Genomic DNA, 25,581 nt, shown 5'->3' on the forward strand with positions numbered 1-25,581 from the left:
TGAGTGCGCCCCGGGGTCGCTGTGGCGGCTGGGCCGAAGTGCTGGGGCGTGAGGAGCCCCTTCCTGCGGCGGGCAGGGCGCTGTGCCGAACGGCAGGGCGTGCGCGCCGAGGCGTAGCCGGCTCAGCGGCTCTTACCCAGGAAAACTCCCTTGGCTCGTCTTGAAGGTGCTGCAGAACTGCTCGGCTGAGGAGCTGAGGGGGAGAACAGCCGCTCCAGAGGGGAACCTCCGGAAGACCCTTTCCCTCGTGCTCGCCCGACACCCCCATTGGTTCTGTGCTCTCGGGTTCCCCCGGCTACATGAGACGGGCCCTGCCCAGGCCTCCCCGGAAGCTGAGTTCTGCAGAGACCCTGGCCTGGGCAGCCGAGGGCAGGGAGTGCCAGTGGCGGCTGGTGCCGAGCTGCGGGGCTGTCGCCAGGGCAGTGCAGCCATGCCAGGCTCTGTGCCTTGGGCTGCAGGGCGCTTTACCCGTTCCATGCAGCCCAGCCCCCTGCAGCCTGGGCCTGGCACAGCCCCCCTGGACTGCCATTCCTCGGGCCCACTGGCTGAGCCCTTGGGCTTCCAGCCTCAGTGCGGTGTGGATGGACACGTGGGGCTGGGGCCAGCTGGGCTCGCCCCCGGTGTGTTCCTCCTTGTGACTGGCACGGGGAGAGGGGCTGCAGCTCAGTGTGGCGGAGGCTTTCCGTGTCAGGCCACTGGTGTCTTGCAACGAGGCCCTGGCCAGTCAGTGCTGTGCAGTGACCCTGCGTGTGCATTCGCCCCAGGTGTCCTGGGACTGTGCTCGCGTGGCAGGTATAGCCCTGGGCCAGCCGTTGGTGCTGAGCAGGGCAGGCAGGGCTCAGCCTGGGAGCTTGTTCCCTCTCCAGGCACCAGAGAAGCCACCCTCGGCACTCTCCACCACTGGCCTCCCTGCTGCACCGAGCTGCTGGGGCTGCATCTCTCCCCTCCGTAGGTGAGAGGCCGGGCGGGGAAGCAGTGGCCCGCTCGAGGCGCACTGGGGCGGCTGTGCTTTGGGTCTGTGTCACGGGGAGGAGGTGTGCCTGGGAGTGCGGGGCTCCTGCCGGGAATGGGCTGTCGTGCCCGCTGCTGAGCCCTGGCAGCTGGGCTCTGCCCTGTGCGCTGCTCGGCGGCTTGCCTGGCTGCGGCCTCCCGAGAAGCTGGGGGTGCTGAGCCCCTGGGGGTGGGCACACTTCTGCTTTGGGCTGGAGTTTCTAATTCTGAGGTTCCCTGCTGGGCTCCCCCGCCTCGCGTGGCCCTTGGCCGGCCCGGCCCAGCCCCCCCCTGCATGGCCCTGTGCTCGGCCGTCCTTCCTCTGGGGGCAGAAGCAGGATCGTCAGCGTTACCATGAGTTTCACCTCTCCCCTTTCTTCCTCCAGTCAGGGTAGCGGCCCCGGCCCCGCTCAGCTCCATGAGACGCTGCCATGGCCTTTTCGTCGCGGTTTGCATTCTGGGAACAAAAGGGAAGTCTTGTCGCGTGCGTGGCCGGTGCGCAGCGTGCGCAGCATGTTGCCAGGGAGCTGCCCAGTTGGGGGGCGGGCGCGGCCGTGCTGCCTGCAATCAGGCGCTGAGTTTCAGAGTGCTGCTGTGAGCGTCTGCCGGTGGGGTGTGCCGCTCCCCTCCCCCGGGCGCCATCACAATGCACTCGGCCTGGCGGGGGGTCCGCCATGGGCCAGTCTCCCTCCTTTGGCACTGAGCCAACGGCGCTGCTCCCCCATTGCTAACTCTGCCGCGTAACCGCTGGTGTGTCGTCTCAACCGTGCCAGGCAGCACTACCCCCCAGTGCTGCGAGAGCCCCAGGGGAGGGGTCTGGGTGGGGGTCCGGGGTGGGGCCTGCAGCCCCCGTGCTGCCCTGCGCTCCTGCTGATGGAGCTGAGCTGAGCAGGGCCCAGGCTGCAGGAGCCGCTCCCGGGGCGGGGGGCTGAGCAGTCCCACGCGCGTGCCAGCGGTAAGCCAAGCTGGCTGGGAAGCGTTCCCTTTTGTGCGCTGACCTCAGCCTGCCAGACTCCTTGTCTGTCTGCTGCCACCGAGCCCCAGGGCGAAGGGAGCTCTGGGGGCGTAGCGGAGACATGTCCAGGCCCCTGTGTCCCGGTGGGGAGAGCACTGCTCTGGGGGGGCGGGGCTCTGCCGTCCTGGAGCTCGGGGAGATGGTGAGGGGCCAGGCCCGGTACATTCGGACACCCACGTTTCACGGCAGCTGCGTGTGGGGCTGCGGCTGCAGCGGGGACAGAGCCCTCCCCGTACTGGGGATCGCTCCAGTCCAAGCCAACTAGTGCATGGCTCGAGTGAGAGACGCTAATCCAGCGAGTGCCCTGCTTGTGCCTGACTTCTCCCCGGGCGTCCCCGGCCACTGTCCCGCGCTGCAGCGGTGACGGCTGGGCGGAGTGGAATGCTCGCTCCGGTCTGCGGCCGGTCAGGCTGCCCCGGGAAGCTGCGGGAGCCGGCGCCAGAGCTGGGCCTTCTGGGAAGGCTCTGCTGGTTTTCTGGCCTCTTGGTGGGCTGAGCCCAGGCCCAGGAAGTCCTGGGAGGCTTTCCACAGGTGTCAGGGGCTTCAGGGCAGGCCCGGGACCGGGCTGCCTCCCTTAGGCCGGCCACACTTCGGTCGGGTGATTGCCCAAACTGCAGATGGGCTGAGGTTGGAGGAGCTGTGGGGCTTTTGCCAGGAGAGGTTCCTGGTTGCTGATGGGGGGCAGGGTCCAGGCATGCAGACAAAGGAACCTTCCTCCACATTTGGCTACCTGCGGCTGCTGCTGGGTTTAAAGGAGCTCCACTCACTGCAGGCAGAGGCAGGCGCTTGTATTGGCTGGAGCTTCCCAAAGGGGGCCAGCTGCTGGGGAGATTAGACGCCGGCATTTAGCATGCAGTAGGGGTGCGATGAGCTGAGAGCGGCCAGCTCTCTCCCCACCCTGATCTCTGGCTTCTGTGAGCACCAGGCTTGTCGCTTCTTCCGCAGTTCAGCTCTGTCGTCAGAGCTAAACTGAGTAACAAGCAGAAAGCCGGGAACCCTACTGGGGCGGGGAACCAGGGCTATAGTTGCCAGCCACGTCACCAGCTGCAAATACAATCCCTGCTGCTTGAGGGGGCCTAGCTGCCACGCGAGCCACAGCGCATGGGCATGTAACCGGCTGGGAGCAGCTGAGCCCACTCTCTGGCGAAGCTGCTCCCTCTCAGCTTTCTCCCCCGCCACAGCCCTGCGGCTGCTTGAAGGGCAGGGAATCCCTAAGCCACAGAGGAGGGCACAAACGTTCTCCCCAGCGCACGCCACGGTGTGGCGCGTCCCTCGGGCGGTCACCTCCAGCTCTCCCCGTGCTCACGTGAAGTGGGGTGAGCTGCAAACCTAACTGAGCTTTGCCCATGTCCTGCAGCAGTGAGGTCCAAGGGCTCCTGCTTCGGCCATGCAGCCGTGAATTGCACCAGGGCAGCCTCAGCCTGAGCCTAGGTCTCTGGGAGCAGCCTCGCCGCCCTGCTCTGCTCTGGGCCACACGCGTGTGCTGGATGTGCCAGGGGGAAGGGTGTGTGAGCGGTGCCCTGGCAGCCGCCTGAGGGCACTGACTGATGCCCGCCCTTCTTCTCTCTTTACCCCTCAGGTTAAGGACGAGGACAAACTACTGTCTGGGAAAAGACCTGGGAAAGAGGACGGGGCAGTAAGTGTCCCTGGGGCAGGGGGACCGGTGTGGTGGGTTCTATCCGGCTGGGGCTAACTCTCAGGCCCAGGCAACCTGCTCTGAGACCCACAGCCCCGTGGGCAGGCTGCTGCTGGCACAGGAAGGGCCCCGGGGTGGGCAAGGTCCCAGGGGCTGCACCTCTGGTTCAGCAGAGCCGCGGCGCTGCCTTTCAGAGGGTGGGCTTGTCCAGCACGGAGGATGCGGTTCTCCTGCGGCCCAGGGGCCGGGTGTCTGCTCTGGGACAGCTGGGGACACCCAGACAGGCGGCTGTGGGTGAATGCCAGGTGGTAGTGCTCAGGGTGTCTGCCGTGTGCCGCTCTGGCTGGCCAGGCCCGCACCCCTTGCCTCCTGTCTCGGGTGACGGCGTGTGACTCGGAGACGGTGATGTGACGGGCCAGGGGAGATGCGGGAGGGACAGGCCGGCCTGAGCCGGTGCTGGTGGCTCTGGGTTGGGAGGGGACCGTGGGCAGCGTGAGTTGAGAGCAAGGGGGGCTGAGCAGTAATGGGGGCTGGGGGCTGCTCTCCCCTCCTGCCTGCAGGTGGCTGGTTGCCGGGGCTGGGGCAGGCCCGGGGGGCAGAGCTGCAGGAGGGGCACCGCTGGCTCCAGGGCTGCTAGTTACTGGGTGGAGGCCATAGTTCGGGTCCCCGTGGGTGAGCCCGGTTCCACTCCACAGAGTCAGGTGGGTTGTTGGGTTGGTGTGAGCACCTGGCCGCGTGCTGCCATACCGGGCCCGGTGAGCTCCGGAGCCACGCACCACCAGGCCCAGTGCTACCCCTTCCACATGCTGACTTCCCTGGTTCTGCCCTGCTCCTCCCCAGAGCTGGCTGCCCGCCTGGGGCTCAGAAGAGCGGTGTGGGATCCCTCAGGGGAGGGGAAGCGACAAAGGGTCCTGGTGAATCTTACCAAGTGCCGGCACGTCCCCGTGGGCTGTTTTGCTGCAGCACCACCGTCACAGCCAGCAGGATCTCTGATCCGTGTGGCTGGCAGATCGGGCCTGGGGCTGCCTCCTCTCCCGCCTGTCCAGGGAGCCGTGCTCTGGTCAGAGGCAGAGCTCAGGCTGTGGTAGTGGAGCTGGGAGACGCTGCCCCCATCATGCCGCGGTGACCACTCGCCCTTCAGTGGCATCACGCGGCGTCAGTCTCAGCTGATGCTGAGTCCCTGATGCTGGGGGAGTGGATCCCTGGTGGGCAGCCTGCTGACCTCTTTGCAAGCTGGACAGAAAGGTGGCTTAACAGTTGGGCCTGACGGGTAGTGGTCAGCGGCTTGTTAGCTGGATGGAGGTCAGTTTCAAGCGGAGTGCTGCAAGGCTTGGGTCTGGGGCTGGTGTTGTTCAACATCTTTATTAATGACCTGGATGAGGGACTGGATTGCACCCTCAGCAAGTGTGCGGATGACACAAAACTAGGGGGAGAGGTAGATACGTTGGAAGGTAGAGAGAGAATCCAGAGTGACCTGGGTAAATTGGAGGACTGGGCCAAAAGAATCCTGATGCGGTTCAACAAGGAGAAGTGTAGAGTCCTGCACTTGGGACAGAAGAATCCCAAGCATTGCTACAGGCTGGGGACCGACTGGCTCAGCAGCAGCATGATGGAAAGGGAATTAGGGGTTATGGTGGATGAAAGGCTGGATATGAGTAAACTGTGCCCTTGTAGTCAAAAAGGCTAACGGCATCCTGAGGAGCATTTTGAGCAGACCTAAAGAGGTGGTTGTTTCTCTCTATCCAGCGCTGGTGAGGCCACATCTGGAATATTGTGTCCAGTTTTGGGCCCCCCAGTATAGAAAGGATGTGGATGTGCTGGAGCAGGTTCAGCGAAGGGCAACAAAAATGATTAAGGGTCTGGAGCACAAGACCTATGAGGATAGGCTGAGGGATTTGGGCTTGTTTAGGTTACAGAAGAGAAGACTTAGGGGTGATTTAATAGCAGCCTTCAACTTCCTGAAGGGAGCTCTAAAGAGGAGGGTGAGAAACTGTTCTCAGGGGTGTCAGACGGCAGAACAAGGAGTAATGGTCTGAAGTTGAAGAGGGGGAGGTGCAGGTTGGACATTAGGAAAAACTCTTTCCCCAGGAGGTGGTGAAGCACTGGAATGCGTTGCCTGGAGAGGTGGTGGATTCTCCATCCCTCGAGGTTTTTCAATCCCGGCTGGACAAGGTCCTGGCTGGGATGACTTAGTGGGGGTTGATCCTGCTTTAGGTGGGGGCTGGATTAGATGACCTCCTGAGGTCCTGTCCAGCCCTGGGATTCTGTGTGTGCTCTTCCCTGGCTGGCTGGCAGGCAGCCACTCGCGCAGACCGGGGCGGTGGGACGTAGCTTGTCCTTGCCAGGTAGGAGCTTGCCTGTGAGGTGCCTGCAGCCGGCTCAGCCCACGGTGCACGGACGCCCGCGTGTCCCAGAGGTCGCAGGAGATCCAGAGCAGTATGGTGCCCGAGAGGAGCTGGGCTCCTTCAGTGCTCCAGGCTCCATCCTGCCTGCAGGGCCTGGGCAGCGCCCCTGGGAGGGGGCCGGAGCCCCCAGTGAGGCTGGTTGGGTAGGCGCTCTGCCTTCCTGCTTGCGGCAGCGTCCTCGGGCAGGCGGTGCTGCGGCGCAGTCTGTGCGGGAGTCTAAGGCATCGTCCCGGGTCGCAGCTCGCCGTGTGTGTGACCCTCTGTGGGTCACAGGACAGGGCCAGCGCCACGGCTTTAACCTGGCTGCCCACGCTGACGGGCGCTCTGCTGCTCACTAGTCCCTCCCCTCCTTCGGCGCAGCCGTGCTTCTGGTGGGAGCATCGGGGCTCGCCTGGGGGCTGCCTGCGGGTAACGTCCCACGCGGCGGTCAGGGAGCTGGGGAGGGAATTGAGGGCGCGCCCCAGGAGCGGGGGCTGGGAAAAGGGCTGGGCGTGCGAATGTGCTGCAGAACCTCTGCTGCCGGGCCAAACCCGCTGGCCAGGTGCCCCCCAGCCCACCCGCCCTGGCACAGGGAGCTCAGTGGTGTGCAAAGCTGCCCGCGCAAGGCTGGAGGGGAGGCCTGGAGCGGTGGGGCGCGATGGAACAGGAGCTGCGTGGTGCCAGCCAGCTGCGGAAGGGCAGCAGCAGAGCCCCGATGCACATCTCTTGCTGATCCTACCTCCGGAATACCAGCCCCAGCACCGGCTGGAGACCTCGAGGCAAAGGGGCTGCCAGATCCAGGGCCACGCCGTGCCACAGGTCTGTGTCTCGGTGCTCTCAGCCCCAGGGAGAGCCCAGAGCGTCTACAGGCGCGTGGCTGGGCATGGACAGGAAGACCTCTGTCCGGAGAAGGACCAGCGTGAGCCGCACTGTGGGAACAGCCCGACAGGCCCAGCAGGAACCTCTGCGGAGCGCGTGCCCCGGCCTGGCTCGTGGGGCGTGCGGGCGGCCGGGGAAGAGCAGGGCTCCATTTCTCGGTGATTTGGTTTCCCCACTGCAGCCGCGGCCATGATGCAGAGCTGCCTGGGCACCTGCAGTTAGCTCACGGCCTGTTGTGCGTCCTTCTGACAAGGAATTGGCAGCTGCCTGGCTCCTTCTCCTGCTGCCTCTCTGCTCGCAGCCGGGGCCGGGTGGAACCCACACCTGCTACCCCGCCAAGGCAGCGGAGGCCCTGCCAGGAGGTGGGACCCTCTTTCCCGGTGCACGTAGCCGGGGGCTGTGCAGCGACCGCGTCGTTTGTGGGGGCCTGGCCATGGGGTGAAGCTTTTGGAGGTGGGGTGAATGCAGCGGTGCACGAGGCAGGCTGTCCCCGGCAGCGCCCGCCAAAGGGGGCATCCCTCCCTTCCAGAGCAGCGGCTGCCCTGGACCCACGCTGGGGGTGCAGCTTCCTTAGGGGGCCCTCCGTGAGCCGTGCCGCAGGGCGACCTCTCAGAGCAGCTTGGCTTGGCCTAGGGAAGCCGGTGGCTCTACCTGAGGCGTCTAGCGCCAGGGCCTGGTCTTGTGCCGTTGCAGCCGCCGGCCGGGCTGCTGCTGAGGCCAGTGGGCGTGGGGTGGAGCCCAGCGCCTGGCCCATCTGCGGCCGCAGAGATGCACGTGCATGGGTGGGCTGGGCATGCGGGAGGCTCTTGGGTCGGGGGTCTTGTCTCCCGCTCAGCGGTTGCCCTCCAGTAACGTGCTCCTGTGTTTGTAACTAGTCAGAAAACCCCAGTGCAGGGAGAGACGACTCGCCCACCGCCCGAAGCCCAGCCCCTGCGGAGAGCCCGGAGCCTCTGCTCAATGGCACGAGCCAGCCACCCTGCCAAGCTCCCGCCCAGCCCCGGGCTGCCACGGCGGAGCCGCTGGCACCCCTGGCAGAGGAGAGCCAGGGCCTGTCCCGGAGGAGAGTGGTGCGGGTGGTGCGCAAGGTGGTGCGCAAAGTCCTGCCTGGTGAGGACTCTGGCAGCGCCCGGGAGCCGGGGAGAGCCGGGAAGTCCCCCCAGCCAGCCAAGCAGGAAGAGACGGCGCTGCCGAGGGTGGGGTCCCCCCCTCCACTGCCTGTGGCCTCCCCAGAGACGGGCCCCAAGGACGAGATCTCAGTGGGGCTGCGAAGTCTGATGTCCCGCGGCAAAACCAAACAGCACCGGCCTCGCCTCGGGCCGGCTGAGAAGCAGGAGGAGGAGAAACCTCCGGAGGTGCGGATGCCCCTGCTGGCGAGGGACCCTGAGGCTGGCTGCCCAGTCCCTGCCGAGGAGAACGGGCCGGTGGCCAGCCCTGACCCCGCAGCAGAGCCAGCGCAGGCAGGAGCTGGCCTGAGCCCAGACAAGGTACGCACAAGGACGTGCACTTGATGTGATGCCTGGCACTGCTGTGTGCTCTGGGCCTGTCACTCCTAACCCTGCTTGTGAGTGCGGCGTGTGTGGCCAGCACGTGGCCTGGCTCTGTTGGGCACTGGGCGCTGGGCTGTGCACAAGTGCCGTGTGCTCTGGGCCTGTCACTCCTCACCCTGCCTGTGAGTGCGGCGTGCGTGGCCAGCACGTGGCTTGGCTCTGTTGGGCGCTGGGGGCTGGACTGTGCACATCACTCCTAACCCTGCCTGTGAGTGCGGCGTGCGTGGCCAGCACGCGGCCTGGCTCTGTTGGGCGCTGGGGACTGGGCTGTGCACATCACTCCTCACCCTGCCTGCGAGTGCGGCGTGCGTGGCCAGCACGTGGCTTGGCTCTGTTGGGCGCTGGGGACTGGGCTGTGCACATCACTCCTCACCCTGCCTGCGAGTGCGGCGTGCGTGGCCGGCACGCGGCCTGGCTCTGTTGGGCACTGGGCGCCGGGCTGTGCACAAGTGCCGTGTACTCTGGGCCTGTCACTCCTACCCCTGCCTGCGAGTGCGGCGTGCGTGGCTGGCACGCGGCCTGGTCTGTTCAGTGCTGGGGACTTGGCCATGCACAAGTGCCGTGTGCTCGGGGCCTGTCACTCCTACCCCTGCCTGCGAGTGCGGTGTGCATGCGAGGCTGGCATGCGGCTCGGCGCTGGGGGCTGGGTCCGTCTCCGCGTTGTGTGCTGAGCCTGGCAGAGTGCCTGGTGTTTTCTGGGAGGACCTGCCCCTTCCAACCTGCCTGGGGACAGGTGCCTGGTGTGAGCAGCTCACTGAATCTGTCCTGAGTGTTCCCAGGCCTGGGCACTGGTGCTGCTGCTCTGTGCCCAGAGACTGCCCCAGGCCTGTCCTGACAAGTGGGCTGGCTCCCGCTAGGCTGCGTGCCAGGCCCGGGGCCTGCAGGAGTTGTGTGTTCCCCTGGCTGGCTAGGTACAGAGAGGGGCTGGGCTCCAGCGGGACCTCCCCTCCCGGCTCTGCGGGGCCTGTGTCGGAGGGCCAGAGCTCACACCCCATTGCCAAGCAGCTGTGGCAGGCGCTGCATTAGAAGGGGCTCGTGCTGCTGCGGGCTTTGCCCCCATCCTCCAGCTGGGCTGTGCTTGGGGCTCCTGCGCCCTGTGCCAGCTGTTCTGAGCCCAGGCGCAAGCGGGGTGCTGCGGCGGGAGCCGGGGTCCCTTCCTGCCCATGGCGCTGGGTGCAGTCCTGCTGTTCCTGCTGCCTTGCTGGTTCCGAGTGGGAGCCCCCAGGCCCTGCCCTGTGTCTCCTGGGTGCAGCCGGGTGGCTGCTGGTTTCTTGGGGCCGTGCTAGTGGGACAGCAGCCTCCCCTCCCCACCCCTGCACGGTACTGCTGGGGTCACCAGCACATTTCCCCCCGGGGGCAGAGCACAGGTTGAGGTGCACCGAGGCGCTTGTCAATGTGCCCCACCAGCAGAAAGTCAGGCCCTAGCTGCGGGCGCTGTGCCGATCAGCCGGGCCGGCTTTGCTCCGCTTACAGGAAACAGTGGGCGCTAGTCCCTGGCATGGTGGGGGTGTGGTGGCTGGCAGCTCTGCCTGCAGGGCAGCTCGTCTGGCTCCAGCCTCTCCTGCAGGGCAGGGGTGCCTGCACAGGCTGCGTGCTCGGGCCGCTGCTGGCGAGCGCAGGCCTTTGGCTCTGGTGTCGCTGCTCTCCAGCGCCTGCCGACTCTGCTGGCATCCAAAGGAGCCTCTGCTTGCGGCCGTGAGCGGAGCTCTGAGCTGAGCTGTCCTGGGCGCTGGCCGGTGAGCGGCTAGCCCTGCTAGTCTGGCTTGCCGCCACACGGGACCCAGTGAGCCTCCAGCCCCCTCCTGCTTCCCCAGCAGCTGGCCAAATCCTGCCCCAGTGCCGAGGAAGGGAGCTCTGCTCTCTGCCTGGACGGGGCTGGTGTGGGTCGGGTCCCCACGCCGGGAGCTCTCGGTAGTGGAGAGGAGCCTGCGGAGCCGGGGGCGCGTGGTGAGGTGGGAGCTCGTGCGGTGTTGAAGGACACAGCACACGCATTGGCCGCTCAGTGCCCAGCACAGGCAGAGGCTGCCCCAGCCCTCTCCCCCCAGCGCGGCAGCCGAGGCCGTGCATTGGTTGCCACCTCTGAGGGCCCCTGGCACTTTGCGCCAGCTGGTTCCCCGGCTGCCTTCTGCTGCCCTGGTTCTTGGGCCAAGCCCCCTGTGTGATATGGGAGGCTTCTCCAGGCACGGTGCAGAGCCAGACCGGAATGAATTGCTTTAAAACCAGGCAACATACAGCCCTCACTGGGGTCCTCCCTCAAGGGCCCTGAACCCGTCCCTCCAGCCAGCTGGTCACACCAGCAAACCCCTCAGGCTCTGAGTGCCTGGTGCCCCAGCCAGGCCCCTCCTGACACAGGTGAGGTTATGAGACCAATCTCCCCACAGCCGACCAGCTCTGCCCTGCACCAGGTCAGGGTACACTTAGGTCTCACCCCCACAGCACGCCGGGCCAGGCCAGCCCGTTACAGCCGCGGGGTCCTACCCGCTCACCACTCGCCTCGTGGCGAACCGGCCACCGCGGTGTGGCCAGGAGCTGCCCGCATGGAGCACCCTCCGCCGGTGCCGTGCGTGCACCCCAGTGTCATCCTCTCCGCCCGCGGCTCATGTGGCTCTGGTGAGTCGCTGGCGGTTTGCGCGGGGCCCGTGGCCTGGCTCCGTGGATGGAGGGGGGCCTGTGGCGAATGAGGGGGAGGACAGCACAGGGTGGGGCTGCTCGAGTGGCTGTCGGACGTGCTGCTGTAGAATCGAAGAGCTAAAGGGCTGTTTCCAAAGAGGAGGACAGGCCAGGGTGAGCAGGACTGTTGGAGCGATCGCACTGCACACGCAGCCCCAGGGCTCAGGCAGGCTGCAGCCCAGGTGCAACCGTCCAGGGAGTGCATCTTTTCCCAGGCTTGGCTCAGCTCAGCGCAGAGCAGAGATGCTCCTGGAGCTGGGCTGAAGGCTGGAGATGGAAGAGAAAGTTGGGGGGTCTCAGGGTCCCTGTTAGACCTGTGCCTGTTGTCCCTCCCCGGCTAGGAGCAGGTGGGCAGTGGGGCGTCACGTGGCAATGTGCTTCATGCGCCCATAGCTACTTTCGGGGGCCGTGGGTTGGAGCCGAGCGCTGCGGTACCTGGTGCCACCCCCCGACTGCTCTCCGGAGACCCACACTCAGCTGCAAGCTTAGCACCAGCGCTCCCGGCTCCAGACGCGGGGCGGATCACTAGATAGAGGGACGCGCCAGCTTCCGCCAGGCGCCTCGCTCTGCCCAGTGCGGGCTCAGGCCCCTGCTTACTGGGGCTTGGCCTGTTCCCCGCAAACCCAGTAACTCCCCAGCCGCCTGCCCAGGCGTGAGCAGCACCGAGCGCCGCTAATGCTGCTTTGCCCTTTAGGCTGCCTCGGGCCCCAGTTCCCAGCTGACCCCGGCGGAGGAAGCGCACAGGAGGCTGGAGAGGATCTTCATGGCATCTGTAATGCCCAGTGTCATCGTACACGCCTTGTGCACGCGCCTCTCGGCTTTGCCCCCGCCTGTGCCCCGTGTGTGTGGGAGCGGTTGGGACGCTCCCCTCCGTCGGGGCCGGCTGCCTGGGAGCGTCTCTTGCGCAAGCGGCAGGTGCCCTCCCTGCCGCTTCCCGTAGCTTTCCCGCGGGCCTGGGGGTGGCTGCGGGGAGGCCGCCTCTGGGAGCCGTCCGGATGTCCTGCCCCCCGGCTGCAGTGCAGCGACTGTAGCAGGTCTGCTACTCCCATGTCACTGTCCAGGGAGAGGCCAGTGGAGAGCTGTGGGCTGGAGCCCCTGCCCTCGGGCACAGCCCTCCCCAGCTGGCTGCAGTGGTGACAGGAGTCTGCCTGCAAACCCTCTGGCCTTGCTGTTTGCAGGGTGTGGCACCAGTCCCCCTGAGGCAGCTAGCCCAGGCGCCCGGGGTGCTCGGCGGGGAGGCCGCCCCTTTTCCAGCCCAGACAGGAGGGTGCACATGGGTCCCTGGCCTCCAGCTGGGCATGGCCGTGAGGCCATTGGCTGCAGTGCAGTCTCTCCAGTGGCTCCGCTGCCTGCAGAGTGGGACCCCCGGGTCACTCCCCTGAGCCTTCCCTGGGCGAGCGTGGTGGTGGACCACACTGCCCGTGGGAGGGGCCCTGCTGGCTGACTTGCTCTGTATGCAGAGTGAGGGGCATCGCGGTGAGGCTGCATTGCTCTGCAGCCTGGAGGGGGAAGCGCGGCGTCCTTGGGTGCCCACGGGGCTGTCCGTGCCTGCTGGCCCCGGGGGGCCTCATCCACAGCCATTGAGGGGGGCTCTGGGGGCACCTGCCAGCTGTGCGGTGCTCCCTGGGGCTACGTGTGGGCAGGGCGTGTTCAGTCCCAGGAGCAGTGCCACAGATTACTCGTAACTGGGGACTCCTGCCCCTGCCCCCAGGAGAGTGCATGGGGCTGCCCAGCCAGGGCTTGGCTGGGTTCAGTGGGCCCTGTGGGCTTGGAGGCCGGCCCAGCCATACGGGATGTGAAGGGCAGGGTCGCTCTGCCAAGCCATCGGCAGTGCCCATCCTGGCCCGGCCCAGCCGTACAGGGTGTGAAGGGCACGGTCGCTCTGCCAAGCCATCGGCAGTCCCCCGCCTCAGACCCAGCCTGGCCTAGCCCCCTGCCCTGCTCGGCTCCCTCGTGGCTGGACTGCCCTGCTGTCGGCCAAGGGGCTTGGGCGCGGGGCAGAGCCAGTTGCTGCCGCCCTGGCTTGGCGGCCAGCCCAGGGCGCTCTTGCTACCCAACGCTGTGGGGGGTTAGCTTGGGGAGCTGTGGTGGCCTGAGGGGTGTGAGTGCCCCACAGCCGTGGGGAGGGGTGGGCCGAGCAGTGGGCGGCTGGCCATTGCTGGGGGTTGGGCCTCGGCAGTTGCTCGCCTGCTCCGCGTGGGGTGGCCGGCCAGGGGTTTCCTTTGCCTCTCTGCTGATCTCACCCTCTCTTTTCCTTCTTCCTCTTGCCATGCTGCCATTAGCTGGAGCCTGGGGCCTCCCCATCCTCCCAGAGTCAGGTACTGTACCCCGGCCCGCAGGAGCGCTCTGCTTCCGCTGGGGACCTCCTGCCGTCGGCCGTCTGCCTCTGGGCTGGTGTGTGTGCACGTGCCTCCTGCTGGAGTGTAAGGCTTCTCCCCCTGCTCGCTGGAGCCCTGGGGTAACCCGGCCGCCCTGGGCAGGGGCTCCCGGGGCACCAGCCGAATACCCCCTGCTCGCCGGCAGCCCGGCATGTGGAGAGGAAGCGGCCACCCACCTCCCGCACCAGATGGCTGCGTTGGCCTGCGTGGCTGGCGACTGGCCTCCCTGGGCTTGTAGGGCTGCTGGTGGGGACTCCTGCTGGCTGGGTGCTGCCCGTGTGCACCCAGCTGCAGGCAGACTGGGCCTGTGGGGCGTGGCTCTGCCCTGGGTGTGGGCCCGGCAGAGTAGGGGTGCCCGGGCACATGCAGGGTGCAGCTGAATGCAGAGCAGCGCAGGCGTGGGGGGCTGCTGGGGAGTCCCAGGCGCGTGAACGGACCTTGGCTGTGTCCTGGCAGAGGGCTGCGTTTGAGCATCAGCTGGGCCCTCACCCGCTGAGTAACACCCTAGCCAGCCACACGTCCCACATCACAGAGCCCTGTGCCAGGGCACAGCTGGCCCAGGGCTACTCACTGGCTTGGGGCATGGTTGAGTGCGGAACCCAGGAGTCCTGGGCCTCCTAGGTGCACTTGAATGGCCAGGGGCCAGCGCGTGGCCTGCTCCTTGCCTGCGAAAGGCCGGGAGACCAACACCAGGCTGGGCAGCCAGACCTGAGACCAGCCACTGCGCCCTGCTCCGCCGCTGCCCCCCAGCCTAGGTGCACGTTGTGCTGCCCCTGGGTGGTCAGCAGTGAAACCTGTGGGCTCCCGGGGCCGCCTGGTCGGATGGCCGGGTTGGCTGCGCTCAGGGCGCTGCGCCATCCGTGTCAGGGAGCCTTGGTCACTTCCCTGGCTCAGACCCTGCGCCGTGCACGCGCAGACCTGAGCAGTGCTGGGGGGAGAGAGGTGTGTGTGTGTGTGTGTGTGTGTGTGTGTGTGTGTGAGAGAGAGAGAGGGAGAGAGAGAGTTCCTGCACGTTCCTCCTTCCATCACCCAACCTCCCGCCCTCACCTGCCAGCTGGGGGTGCTGCTTCTCTCATGCTCCCAGGTGCTGGTGCGATGGCTAGCTGGGGAAGGGGAGGCCCTGGTGTTGAGGTGGAGAGCCAGGCCTGGAGGCAGCACCGTAGGCTGATGCCCATGGCAGGGGTGCAGCCCAGCCAAGCACTTGGGGTGCAGTGGGTTGGGATGCGCAGGGCTCAGCTGTTAAGTGCACCCTGCGGAGCAGGGCTGGGGCTGCCGGACATGGCACGGGCACCCTGCCCACAGCCTGGTCACCCCCGACCCTCCTGCAGGTGCAGTGGGGCAGCGCGCTGGGAGGGGCAGTGCCCCGGCAGCTTCAGTCTCTCTTCTCAGCTGCTTCCCCTGCTCTGGGGGCCTGCGGTGGGAGGGGAGAGGCCATTAACCCTTCACTCCCTGCTTCCCTTCTGACCTGTCAGCATCGGTAGGGACCGGTGGCCAGCGCCCCCATGGCCACGCCAGGTTTGGCCGCCTGACCATTACCCTGTCGCAGGTGGCTTGAAGGGGCAGGGGGCCTGCCTGGGTGGTGAGCTGGCATGCCGCTCCCTTCCGCCCTGCCTGTGTGCGTGAGCCAGGGCGGCGAGGAAAGCCCCTGGGCCTGTCTAGTCCCCTCTCCCAGGAGCCACCCGTTCTGCCCTGGGGACGACTCCTGCCCCGGGTGCCAGCTGGGCCCTGTGCCCCTCAGTCATCCCAGAGGCCAGGCACTTCAGTCTCTCCGGCTGTGCCTGCTCTGCGGAGCTGAACTCTGGTGCTGCCCTGCTGGGGGGTGGGGGGCCAGGGTCGTGCATTGTTCTCGTGGCTTGGAGGTGTAGGGCTGTCCCTTCTCTGGCTCTGCAGGGAGGGGCGCCGTGTTCTCGGGCGGGGTGGGTGCTCTGAGAGCTGCTGGCGTGCGGACTACGCTGGTTGAGTGGCACAAGGCTCTGCCAGGCTCCTGGGATGGCGCCTGCAGACCGGCGCCCTGGGTCTGAGCTCTTCCCTGGGGGACTCTGGGACAGGGCTGGGCTTGCTCATACAGCCCCAGGGCCCTGCTGCCCTGGGGGATGGGGCACCCGGCGGGGCAGGGGAGGCGGTGCTGGAGTCTGGTGGCCTGGGCCAGTCCAGTCCCCCATCCCTGCTGTGACCTCTTCCCCTCTCCTCGCTCTGCAGGCGAAGACGGAGGAGCAGATTGCTGCTGAGGAGGCCTGGTATGAGACGGACAAGGTCTGGCTGGTCCACAAGGATGGTTTCTCCTTGGGTGAGTTGGGGGGTGTCATCCTTCCCTTCCCTGGGGCTCTGCCCTCTGGTGTCCTTGGGGTAGGACTGTGGCTGCTCACAGAGCCCCCTTGCAGCTCCCCAGAGCTCTGCTTGCTTGCTGTGACAATGGGGATCAGGGGCTTTTGTTCCCCTTGTTATGCTGCATGTCTTTCCTGCTGTCCTGCAGCAACGCCGGGTGGGGTGGGGGGGTGCCTCAGTGTCCCTGGCACAGCTTCAGTGCGTAGCTGGAGATGGGCGTTTGGGTGTGATCGCGCCTTGCACATGGGCCCTGGCCTGCCGTGGCCTTTGTAACCTAGGCAGCCACCTGACACCTTTTGCCTGCCCAGGAAGCAGGGCAGAGGCGGGAGCAGGGTGGTTGGTACGTGGGAGGGGTCATCATGCCGCTGCTGCCATCCCCAGCTGATGGAGAAGTGCGGCGTGTGTCGGTTTGTTCCTCGCCATAGGCTCCTGTGTCTCCCACTGTCCTGTAGCAGCACCAGGGCGCAGTGTCTCTGTGTCCCTGGCACAGCATCGGTGCACAGTGGGCAGGGAGTTTCCACGTGATGAGACGTCACAATGGCCCTCCCTGCCCTTTGTAACCCAGGTAGCCCCATCCTTCCCCGGGAACAGGCGGGAGGAGGGGCCTGGCTGGTGGGAATTGGAGCTGAGCTGGGGGAGGGGTTCAGAGAGGGAGGAAGTGGGACCAGGGCCCGGCTCGGGGACCCCTCTGGGCCCCTCTCCCCAGGATGGATGGTGCTGACGGCTTCTGGTCCCTGTGCTGACCTGTCTGTTCTGCGCTGTGTCCCTGTCGGCTGGTAACCTCCTGTTCTCCCTGCTGAGTGCAAGTCACCTCTGCCTACGGGCGGGGGCAGGAGCCCAGCGACCCCCACGTTCCATGACCTCTGGTGTCCAACTGCACCGATGCCCTGCCTAGGGAAACTGAGGCACACACCTGGTTACTACAGGACAGTGGGAAACTCGTGCAGTCTAACTCAGAGAATAAAATCCCCACTTTGTCACACGGGCGAGCGGGGGCGGCCCTGGCCTGGCTCTGACCTGCCAATGACAGAGGCTCCGGAAGGTGTCACCATGCCCCCCTGGCAGTGTGAGAGCGGCACGCCTGCCCCCTGTGAGTGCCACCCTCCGTGCTGTGCTCAGGCTCGGGCAGACCACTGGTGACCAGCAAGGCCCCTGGCTTGCCCGGCGGGCGCCCAGGGTTGCAGCTGGTGCAGGAGACGTGGCTGGGCGGATCTGTCCGCGCTCGGTGCGTGGGATCTGCCGGGCCCCTGTGCCGAGCTTGGCCACTAGGTGTCAGCGTGTCCCCGTGCACGGGCGGGGAGCTGGCCCATGCCGTGTGTTCCCTTGGCAGCGAGCCAGCTGCGAGCCCAGGACGCCAGCCTGCTGCCCGAGGGGAAGGTGAAGGTGAAGCTGGACCATGACGGGGCTGTGCTGGAAGTGGACGAGGATGATGTGGAGAAGGTGGGACCCCGGGCGCTGCCTCTGGCTGGGTGGCTGCCCGGGAGCTGAGGGCCCGCGGGCTTGGCCGGGCTGGGATTCCCGGCCTGACGCTGCCCGGCCTCTCCCCGTCCAGGCGAACCCTCCGTCCTGCGACCGGGTGGAGGACCTGGCCAGCCTCGTCTATCTCAACGAGTCCAGCGTGCTGCACACGCTGCGCCAGCGCTATGGCGGGAACCTGATCCACACCTACGCGGGGCCCACCATGCTGGTCATCAACCCACGCAGCCCCCCGTCCATGTACTCCGAGAAGGTAAGCGCCAGCCTGGGCGGTGCACGGGGCCTCACCGGGACAGAGCCCCAGGAAGGGTGGTCCTGGCTCTGGGCAGACACCAGCCTCCCCTGCTTGTCTGTCTGTAACGGGCACGGCCGTGCTGCCCTGCCGGGTGTCTGCGGGCTTCCCCGGCCAGCCAGCGCACCGCTGCTCCCGACATGGCAAGGGGCAGGCGCAGGTCTTGGCGGCAGGCTGGAGGCGCCTTCTGCTCCTGCCTGCCGGCACAGGAAGGAGCCTCTCGTGCGCAGGCGGGGCGGGCGGGCTGGCAGGGAGTGGAGGACCCTGCCCATGGGCTGGGGCTGGAGAGGAGAGGAGAGGAGCGGCCGCCCCCCGTGCTGCACCAGGTCACCAGCCCTGCCCGCTCTCCGCAGGTGATGCACATGTTCAAAGGGTGCCGCAGGGAAGACATGTCTCCGCACATCTACGCCGTGGCCCAGGCCGCCTACCGCGCCATGCTGATGAGCCGCCAGGACCAGTCGGTCGTCCTGCTGGGCAGCAGCGGCAGCGGCAAGACCACCAGCTGCCAGCACCTGGTGCAGTACCTGGCCACCATTGCCGGCAGCACGGGCAAGGTCTTCTCAGGTGAGCGCCCAGCCGGCCTTGCCAGGCCATTGGGCACAGGCGCGCACGGACCTGCCCTCTGCAGCCTGGGAGGCCCTTCCCGGCGCTCTGGAGCCCAGCCGGCTGCGTGCTCCTGGGGAGCAGCCCGGCCCCGCTCCGGGCATGGCTTCCTGGCGCAGCTTGGACCAGGGCGAGGTTGCCCTCCTGCTGCCCGTCCCGTCCCACCCCGGCCCCGCGGGCACACCGAGCCACCTGCTGGGTGGCTAACGCAGCCCTGTGGCCTGGCCCTGTCCCTGCAGTGGAGAAGTGGCAGGCGCTCTACGCCATCCTGGAGGCCTTCGGTAACTGCAGCACCGGCATGAATGGCAGCGCCACCCGCTTCTCCCAGATCGTCTCGCTGGACTTTGACCAGGCCGGCCAGGTGGCCTCAGCGTCCATCCAGGTGAGAGGGAGCCGGGCATCTCCAGCAGACTCGTGGGCTGGGCTGAGTGCAGCACCCCCAACACGGGGAGCTCCTTTGGGTAGTCTGAGCAGCAGCCAGGCGCCCGGCGGGCATGGAGAGCTCCCCTTCCTCCAGGTCGGAGCTGGAGCTATCCCTGCTGGTCGCGGTGCAGGGCGTGGGCGCTGGATGAGGGCAGGGGTGCTCAGTGCAGGGCGTTGGTTGTGGGGCGAGGGCGCTGGTCGAGGTGTGGGGCAGGGCGCGGGGACGCTGGTGGGGGTGCGCGGTGGGGGCAGGGCGCGGGGGCGCTGGTCGGGGTGCGCGGTGGGAGCGGGGCGGGGGTGCTGGTCGGGGTGTGGAGCACGGCGCGGGGGTGCGCGGCAGGGGCGCTGGTCGGGGTGTGAGGCAGGGCGCGGGGGCGCTGGTCGGGGTGTGCGGTGGCAGCGGGGCGGGGGCGCTGGTTGGGGTGTGAGGCAGGGCGCGGGGGCGCTGGTCGGGGTGTGGGGCAGGGTGCAGGGGAGCGCGGCAGGGGCGCTGGTTGGGGTGTGAGGCAGGGCGCGGGGGCGCTGGTCGGGGTGTGGAGCAGGGTGCGGGGGAGTGCGGCAGGGGCGCTGGTCGGGGTGTGAGGCAGGGCGCGGGGGCGCTGGTCGGGGTATGGGGCAGGGCGTGGGGGCGCTGGTCGGGGTGTGCGGTGGCAGCGGGGCGGGGGCGCTGGTCAGGGTGTGGAGCAGGGCGCGGGGGAGCGCGGCAGGGGCGCTGGTCGGGGTGTGAGGCAGGGCGCGGGGGCGCTGGTCGGGGTGTGCGGTGGCAGCGCGGCAGGGGCGCTGGTCGGGGTGTGAGGCAGGGCGCGGGGGCGCTGGTCGGGGTATGGGGCAGGGCGTGGGGGCGCTGGTCGGGGTGTGCGGTGGCAGCGGGGCGGGGGCGCTGGTCGGGGTGTGGAGCAGGGCGCGGGGGAGCGCGGCAGGGGCGCTGGTCGGGGTGTGAGGCAGGGCGCGGGGGCGCTGGTCGGGGTCTGGGGCAGGGCGCGGGGGTGCGCGGCAGGGGCGCTGGTCGGGGTGTGAGGCAGGGCGCGGGGGCGCTGGTCGGGGTATGGGGCAGGGCGCAGGGGTGCGCGGCAGGGGCGCTGGTCGGGGTGTGGGGCAGGGCGCGGGGGTGCGCGGCAGGGGCGCTGGTCGGGGTGTGCGGTGGCAGCGCGGCAGGGGCGCTGGTCAGGGTGTGAGGCAGGGCGCGGGGGCGCTGGTCGGGGTGTGCGGTGGCAGCGCGGCAGGGCGCGGGGGTGCGCGGCAGGGGCGCTGGTCGGGGTGTGGGGCAGGGCGCGGGGGTGCGCGGCAGGGGCGCTGGTCGGGGTGCATGGCGGGGGTATTGGCCTTGTTTATGGGGCTGTACCGGCAGCGTCGGTGTCCTTGGGGCACGGCCGGCGGGGGATTCCCTTCCCGCGCAGGTAGAGCCGCTCACACGGTGTCTCTCCTGGCCCCGGCATGGTGAGGGGAGCACAGGTGTTGGCCATCAGCCCAGACCACCCTGTACCCGGGTGCCGGGAGTCTGCTGAGCCCCGCAGGGGCTGGATTCGGGGGCTCTGTAGAGTCTGTCCTGTCAGGTGCCCCAGGAGAGCCCCTGGTGGTGGTAGACGTGGCAGAGGCAGCTTCAGCCCATTGGCGTGTCACTGTGGGCGTGGGCTGGAGGCAGTCGTTGGCTGGGAGACCAGCATCGCTCAGCCGTCCGCCAGGCAGCCCGGGGAGGCTTGGCACCCAGCAGGACTGGGATTTTACCTGCCACAGAGGCTGCTGACAAGGCCCTGCTGGAGACAAGCTGGGAGTAGATGGTTATGGCTCGTGGGGGGTCCCCAGCCCCTGTGCCCAGCCCGCAGGCAGAGGTGACTCTCGCCCAGCAGGGAGAACAGGAGGTTATCAGGCGACAGGGACACAACGCAGAACAGACGGGTCAGCACAGGGACCAGCAGCCGTCAGCACCATCCACCCTGGGGAGAGGGGCCCAGAGGGGTCCCTGAGCCGGGCCCGGCCCTGGTCCCCTCCCTTCCTCTCCAGCCAGCCCAGACTGCCCCACTCCCCAGCCCAGTTCCCATTCACACCAGCCAGGCCCCTCCTCCCACCTGTGTGCTGTCTGGGGGGGGTGGGGGGGTAGGTGTCACCTGGCTGCCTGGGTTACAAAGTGCCTGGAGGGCCTTTGTGACCTGTGAGAAGCCATTGCACAGAAACGCTCTTCACCACTGGGCACAGGGAAACTGAGGCACCCACCTGGTATTACTGCAGGACAGGAGAAACATGCAGCCTAGCCTGGGATAAGACCCTCACCCCCACTTATCACAGGGTAGCACCGAAGGGCATCAGGCCCCGGAATGCCAGGCACTGGCTAGACACAGGCAGCCCCTGCCTTGGGGCGCCACCCGCCCCTGAGCCGAAGTGCACGGTTCCCTCTGATTCTCTCTCTCCATGTACAGGATACGTCGTGTGACTCGCACTGAGGGGTCTGCGGCTGTGCACCACCCACAGAACCGCTGCCGGCCAGCTGGGCGGCCCCTGAGTCTGTCCCGGGCGGCTGCCCGGGTGCTGGGCTTGCAGGGGTCACTGCTGGGGGTAACTGTGGGAGGGAAGGTGCATTGGCCTGTCTGTGGCGGGGTGGCCAGTCCAGGGGAGCAGAGCTGGGCCTGTGCACTGCCGGGCAGCTGGCACCTTTGGGCTGTGTTTTCAAGCAGTGTGCCACTGCCCTGCCCCACGTCTCCCTTCTGTCCCCAGACGATGCTGCTGGAGAAGCTCCGAGTCACCAGACGGCCGGCCAGCGAGGCCACCTTCAATGTCTTCTACTACCTGCTGGCTGGCACGGACAATGCCCTCAGGTGAGCCTGGCGTCGCCTGCCCCTGTGGCGGCCAGGTTGGTGCCAGTCACATCTTGCCCATCTGTGGCACCGGGTCCTGGTGGCCTGGACGCGGGAAGACCTCAGAACTCTGTGGTAGCCCTTCCCTTGCCAGGAACCACTTTACCCAAGGAGAGAGCGCCAGCCTTGGCCGCTGGGAGGCCTGGGAGCTGGAGAGGGGCCTGGCCGCCCCTCAGGCAGGGGGTGGCAAGAGTCCATGCCGCCAGCAGTGCTCAGAGGTAGAGCAGGGCCTGGAAGTGCCTTGCAGCAGGGCCTCCACTGCTTTGAATCCGGCCTGTGGGGGAGCCAGCCCTGGCGCGGGGCCTGTCGGCGTCGCCGGCCCTGTAACGCTGCGTTGTGTCCCCACAGAACCGAGCTCCACTTCAGCCACTTGGCGGAGACCAACGTGTTCGGGATTGTGCCGCTGGCCAAGGTGATGGGCTGGGCTGGTGTGGGCGTGGGCTGCTCTGAGGGTGCCAGGCCTGCCCTCGCCCAGGCTGGCCTAGTCGCTGCGGGGTGGCTGGGGGCCAGGCCAGCCTGTGAGGTAGGGACTGGGGCTGCCGCACAGCAACTGTGAGGTCTCCCCCTTTCCCGGAGGGATGGCCTCTCCGTCACGTGGGTGCCATCTGTCACTCCTCTTCCCCCCACCTGTCTCCTGGGATTAGCCTTTGACGTAGGTTTTTAATTAGAAGCTTAACTAAAGCCTGTCCTGGCCGTGTCCTCTGTGGGGATGGCCTGACCTTGGGGGGTGCCTGCGCTGTCCTGGGCCAGGTACCCCTGCCCCGATAGCCAGGCCTGGGGCAGGGGCGGGGTGAGAACGCCATCCCTTCAGCTCAGCCAGCAGTGCTGTGTTCCCTTGTTCCCCAGCCAGAGGAGAAGCAGAAAGCAGCCCAGCAGTTCAGCAAGCTGCAGGCTGCCATGAAGGTGCTGGGCATCTCCAGCGAGGAGCAGAAGGCCTTCTGGCTCGTCCTGGGGGCCATTTACCACCTGGGGGCAGCTGGAGCCACCAAAGGTAACAAATTTTCCTGTCTGCGCAGCCTGTGGCAGCGGCACTCAGTGCACTGCTGGTGCAGGGAGCTCGCCGGGCTGTGTCCCATGAGCAGGGCAGTGCCAGGGAGGTCGCTCCGCAACCCTCCTGGGGTTAGTCCTTCTGCAGGGCCTTGTGTAACGTAGGAGGTTTCCTGGTGCACTGCTAAGTGAGCCAAGCCTGGGCAAAACCTCAGTCGCTGGAAGGCACCAAGCCAGGCTCAAGGAGCATCTCTGCGGCCTTACTGGCCGGCCAGGGGTCACACAAGAAAATCCCTCAGGCACGCCAGCTTCCCTGGTGCCCCAGCCAGGCCCCTCCTGACACAGGTGAGGGGTTATGAAAACCAATCTCACCACATCCACACTGGTCTGCCCAGTGCCCAAGGCCCATCCCCATCCCCAGGTCAACATACACTTACAACTCACCCAAACAGCACGCCGGGCCAGTCCTTAGCATCTGAACTCCACAGGGTTAGCGAGAGAAAGAAGGAAAGAATAAGGGGGCGTGAAAGGTTGTTACAGTGGTCAAATGACATACATCCATCACAAAGTCCTGGTGCAGGCTGCAGCAGATGGAATAGGCAGCTATCGTAATCCTCTCTGGAATACAACCTCTGTCGGGCGGGACCGGCTGTGCAGTCAGGCTCAGTGCAGAGGGGAGACATTCCTGCCGCCTGCGTACTGGACACAGGGTGGAGGAACTGTAGGGACCTCTTCATACCTGTGCCCCATGGAGGGAAATCCCTTGTCCCTCTGGCTGGGAGTCTGTTTGCAATGGAGAATCGCATGAGCAGGTCCCCTGGCCATGTCCTTTTGGGGGCATTCTGCCCCTGGCCACCTGCCAGACTGCACGGCCCCAGGTAATCCCTGAGACGTGGATTGGAATCAGTGCGGCTCTGCCTGGCTAGTGTCAGAGAGGGGGCCGAGTTAGTCTGTAGCTTCAAAAACAAGAAGTCCCGGGGCACTTTATAGACTAACCGATATTTTGGAGCATCAGCTTTTGTGGGCAAAGACCTGCTTGAAGCAGATCTTTGCCCACAAAAGCTCATGCTCCAAAATATCTTAGTCAGTCTATAAAGTGCCCCAGGACTTCTCGTTGTTTCTGCCTGGCTGGGGACCCCGTCACCATGGTTGTTGGCACACCTCCGACTGCGTCTTCCAGCCGCAAGCGCCGGGACGATACTTAGAACCCATCCCACGCAGGCGTGGCACAGCCGCACACGCCGCAGCACCAACGGGCCGAGTGGCTCAGTAGCTTTCAAGTAGCCGTCTCACTCGGCCTGTGATTTGGTGCAGAGCGAGGGCCGTGGTTGCAGTCATGGCTGAGACGTTCGTTCATTTTAAAAGCCAGTGACGTCACAGCTGGGCAGCGGCGTCTGCTCTGAGCCCCGTGCTCAGGTGCCTCAGGGCATGCTTCCGGAGAGGCCGGGTTCCTCTCCAGCGCCTGTCTGTCTCCAGCTCTCAGCTGTCCTCACTGACAAGCGAAGTTGCCAGCTGCCCATCAAGCTTGGGGCCTGGTGCAGGGCTGGCTGCACCGCCCTGGCTCCAGCCCCAGCGTCCCTGCTCCCCGACTGGGAGGGAGCACGGCATGCTCGTGCTGGGGGTACAGGCAAGGCTGGGCTGGCGCTGAGTGTGAGGCCTGCGGGGAGGTAGCCAGTGGCTCATCTTCGGCACAGGGAGAGCCTGGCTGGCACAGGGTGACCATTCGTGTGCAGGGATGGGAGCCGTCTCCCCTCGCCGGGGAAGGGCTTGGCTGCATGCCTGGGCAGATACCTGCCTGTCCTCTGCCCCAGGCGAAAAGCCGGGCTCTCGCCTCTCTGAGGCGTGGCAGGAGGGGATGGCTGCACCGGGGCTGGGGCTGGAGTTAGAGACGCTGCCGCCTGCAGAAGGCCCCTGGGCCAGGGCCTGCCAAGCACACCTGCCGCTTGCCCTGGGAGCTGTGAGGGCTGCGTTGTCAGTGTGAGGCTTGTAGCCAGGCGCAGGGCCCTTTGCAACGGATGAGAGGAGGGGCGAGTGCCTGCTTGTGTGGGGCTGTAGGCCCAGCTCTGCCCCAGGTTGGCTGGGGGCAGCCCAGGGCAGAGGGAGGAGCAGAAAGGCGGGTAGCCAGGCAGGGGTGGGTGCCCCATGTGGCTGCATGACTCCAGGGAGGGGAGGGTGTCCATGTCTGTCTGCGTCTGTCTGTCCGTGAGCAGTGGGGGGGAGCTTGGCACGCTTACCAGGGGGCTGCCGGCCCACCCTGGGCGGCTGCTCTCCCGGCTGCATTCTAACCCCTGTTTCTGTTTGCATGGTGCATGCCGTCCCTGCAATGCAGACGCCGACGAAGGTAAAGCCCCTCACGCGTCCCCCGTGTTCCCATTAACTCGCTCGCTCCCGCCCTGTGCCAGGCCTCCCGTGTTCCCCGGGCCGGGGGCGTTGGCAGCTCCCCTGCTTCTCTGCGGCAGCAGGGGGTCTCGAGGGACCCTCTAATGCCCAGACTGGCCAGGATCCAGGGCCCCTCAGCAGAACAGGCTCCTACCCTCTCAGCCAGGCAGGTGCCCCCGGTCCCCCCTATGCACGGCTGGGGGGAAGAGCACCAGGGTCCCCTGTGTTAGCCCAGCCTGGCAGCATGTCCAGCTTCCTGGTCCCACCCGCAGGGCGCTCAGCCGCCGGTGGGGAGAGGGGCCGGGCTGCACCTGGTTGCAAGGAGACGCCTCGTGCAGTGACTCTCCCCCGGCCTCGCTGCTCCTGGAGGAGTCCTGCACGGGACCCCAGACAGCCCCAGCACGCTGGGAACCGCTGTGTTCCCTGCACAGAGACGCTCTCCCTCCCCCTAGCTGGACGGAAGCAGTTTGCCCGGCACGAGTGGGCGCAGAAGGCGGCTTACCTGCTGGGCTGCAGCCTGGAGGAGCTGTCATCCGCCATCTTCAAGCACCAGCCCAAAGGCAGCCTGCAGCGCTCCATGTCCTTCCGCCAGGGGCCTGAGGAAGCCAGCGTGGGAGATGGCTTAGGTATGGGGCATGGTGGGCGTGGGGGGAGGGCAGCCAGTGGCCTTGGGCGAGGGGCTTCCGTCCCCCCACCGTCTGCCTTTCTGCGGCTGGCACCCTCTGGGGTCTGTGGGTAGCCCAGCAGG

The 25,581-nt window shown here is 66.9% G+C and overlaps 1 protein-coding gene across 16 annotated transcripts in view; it reads left to right on the forward strand.

The window, feature by feature from the left end:
* The window catches only part of MYO18A (myosin XVIIIA), a 106,482-nt gene that overhangs the window by 36,107 nt on the left and 44,794 nt on the right, over nucleotides 1–25,581 (forward strand). For 7 of the 16 annotated variants that reach the window (XM_075013408.1, XM_075013409.1, XM_075013410.1 and 4 more), the window contains exons 3-15: nucleotides 3,585–3,641; nucleotides 7,780–8,388; nucleotides 11,816–11,893; nucleotides 13,404–13,439; nucleotides 15,699–15,786; nucleotides 17,155–17,264; nucleotides 17,377–17,553; nucleotides 17,946–18,156; nucleotides 18,435–18,577; nucleotides 21,328–21,428; nucleotides 21,816–21,879; nucleotides 22,314–22,458; nucleotides 25,286–25,459. In XM_075013408.1, the coding sequence (XP_074869509.1) occupies nucleotides 3,585–3,641; nucleotides 7,780–8,388; nucleotides 11,816–11,893; nucleotides 13,404–13,439; nucleotides 15,699–15,786; nucleotides 17,155–17,264; nucleotides 17,377–17,553; nucleotides 17,946–18,156; nucleotides 18,435–18,577; nucleotides 21,328–21,428; nucleotides 21,816–21,879; nucleotides 22,314–22,458; nucleotides 25,286–25,459 (1,993 nt within the window). Of the gene's footprint in view, nucleotides 1–866; nucleotides 953–1,376; nucleotides 1,459–3,582; nucleotides 3,642–6,983; nucleotides 7,267–7,779; nucleotides 8,389–11,815; nucleotides 11,894–13,403; nucleotides 13,440–15,698; nucleotides 15,787–17,154; nucleotides 17,265–17,376; nucleotides 17,554–17,945; nucleotides 18,157–18,434; nucleotides 18,578–21,327; nucleotides 21,429–21,815; nucleotides 21,880–22,313; nucleotides 22,459–24,612; nucleotides 24,796–25,285; nucleotides 25,460–25,581 lie in introns of those variants that run through there. The other 9 variants (XM_075013406.1, XM_075013407.1, XM_075013411.1 and 6 more) reach the window with 9 other exon arrangements.

The sequence above is a fragment of the Carettochelys insculpta genome, chromosome 19 (genome assembly GCF_033958435.1).
Source record: "Carettochelys insculpta isolate YL-2023 chromosome 19, ASM3395843v1, whole genome shotgun sequence".
Taxonomy (NCBI): Eukaryota; Metazoa; Chordata; order Testudines; family Carettochelyidae; genus Carettochelys; species Carettochelys insculpta.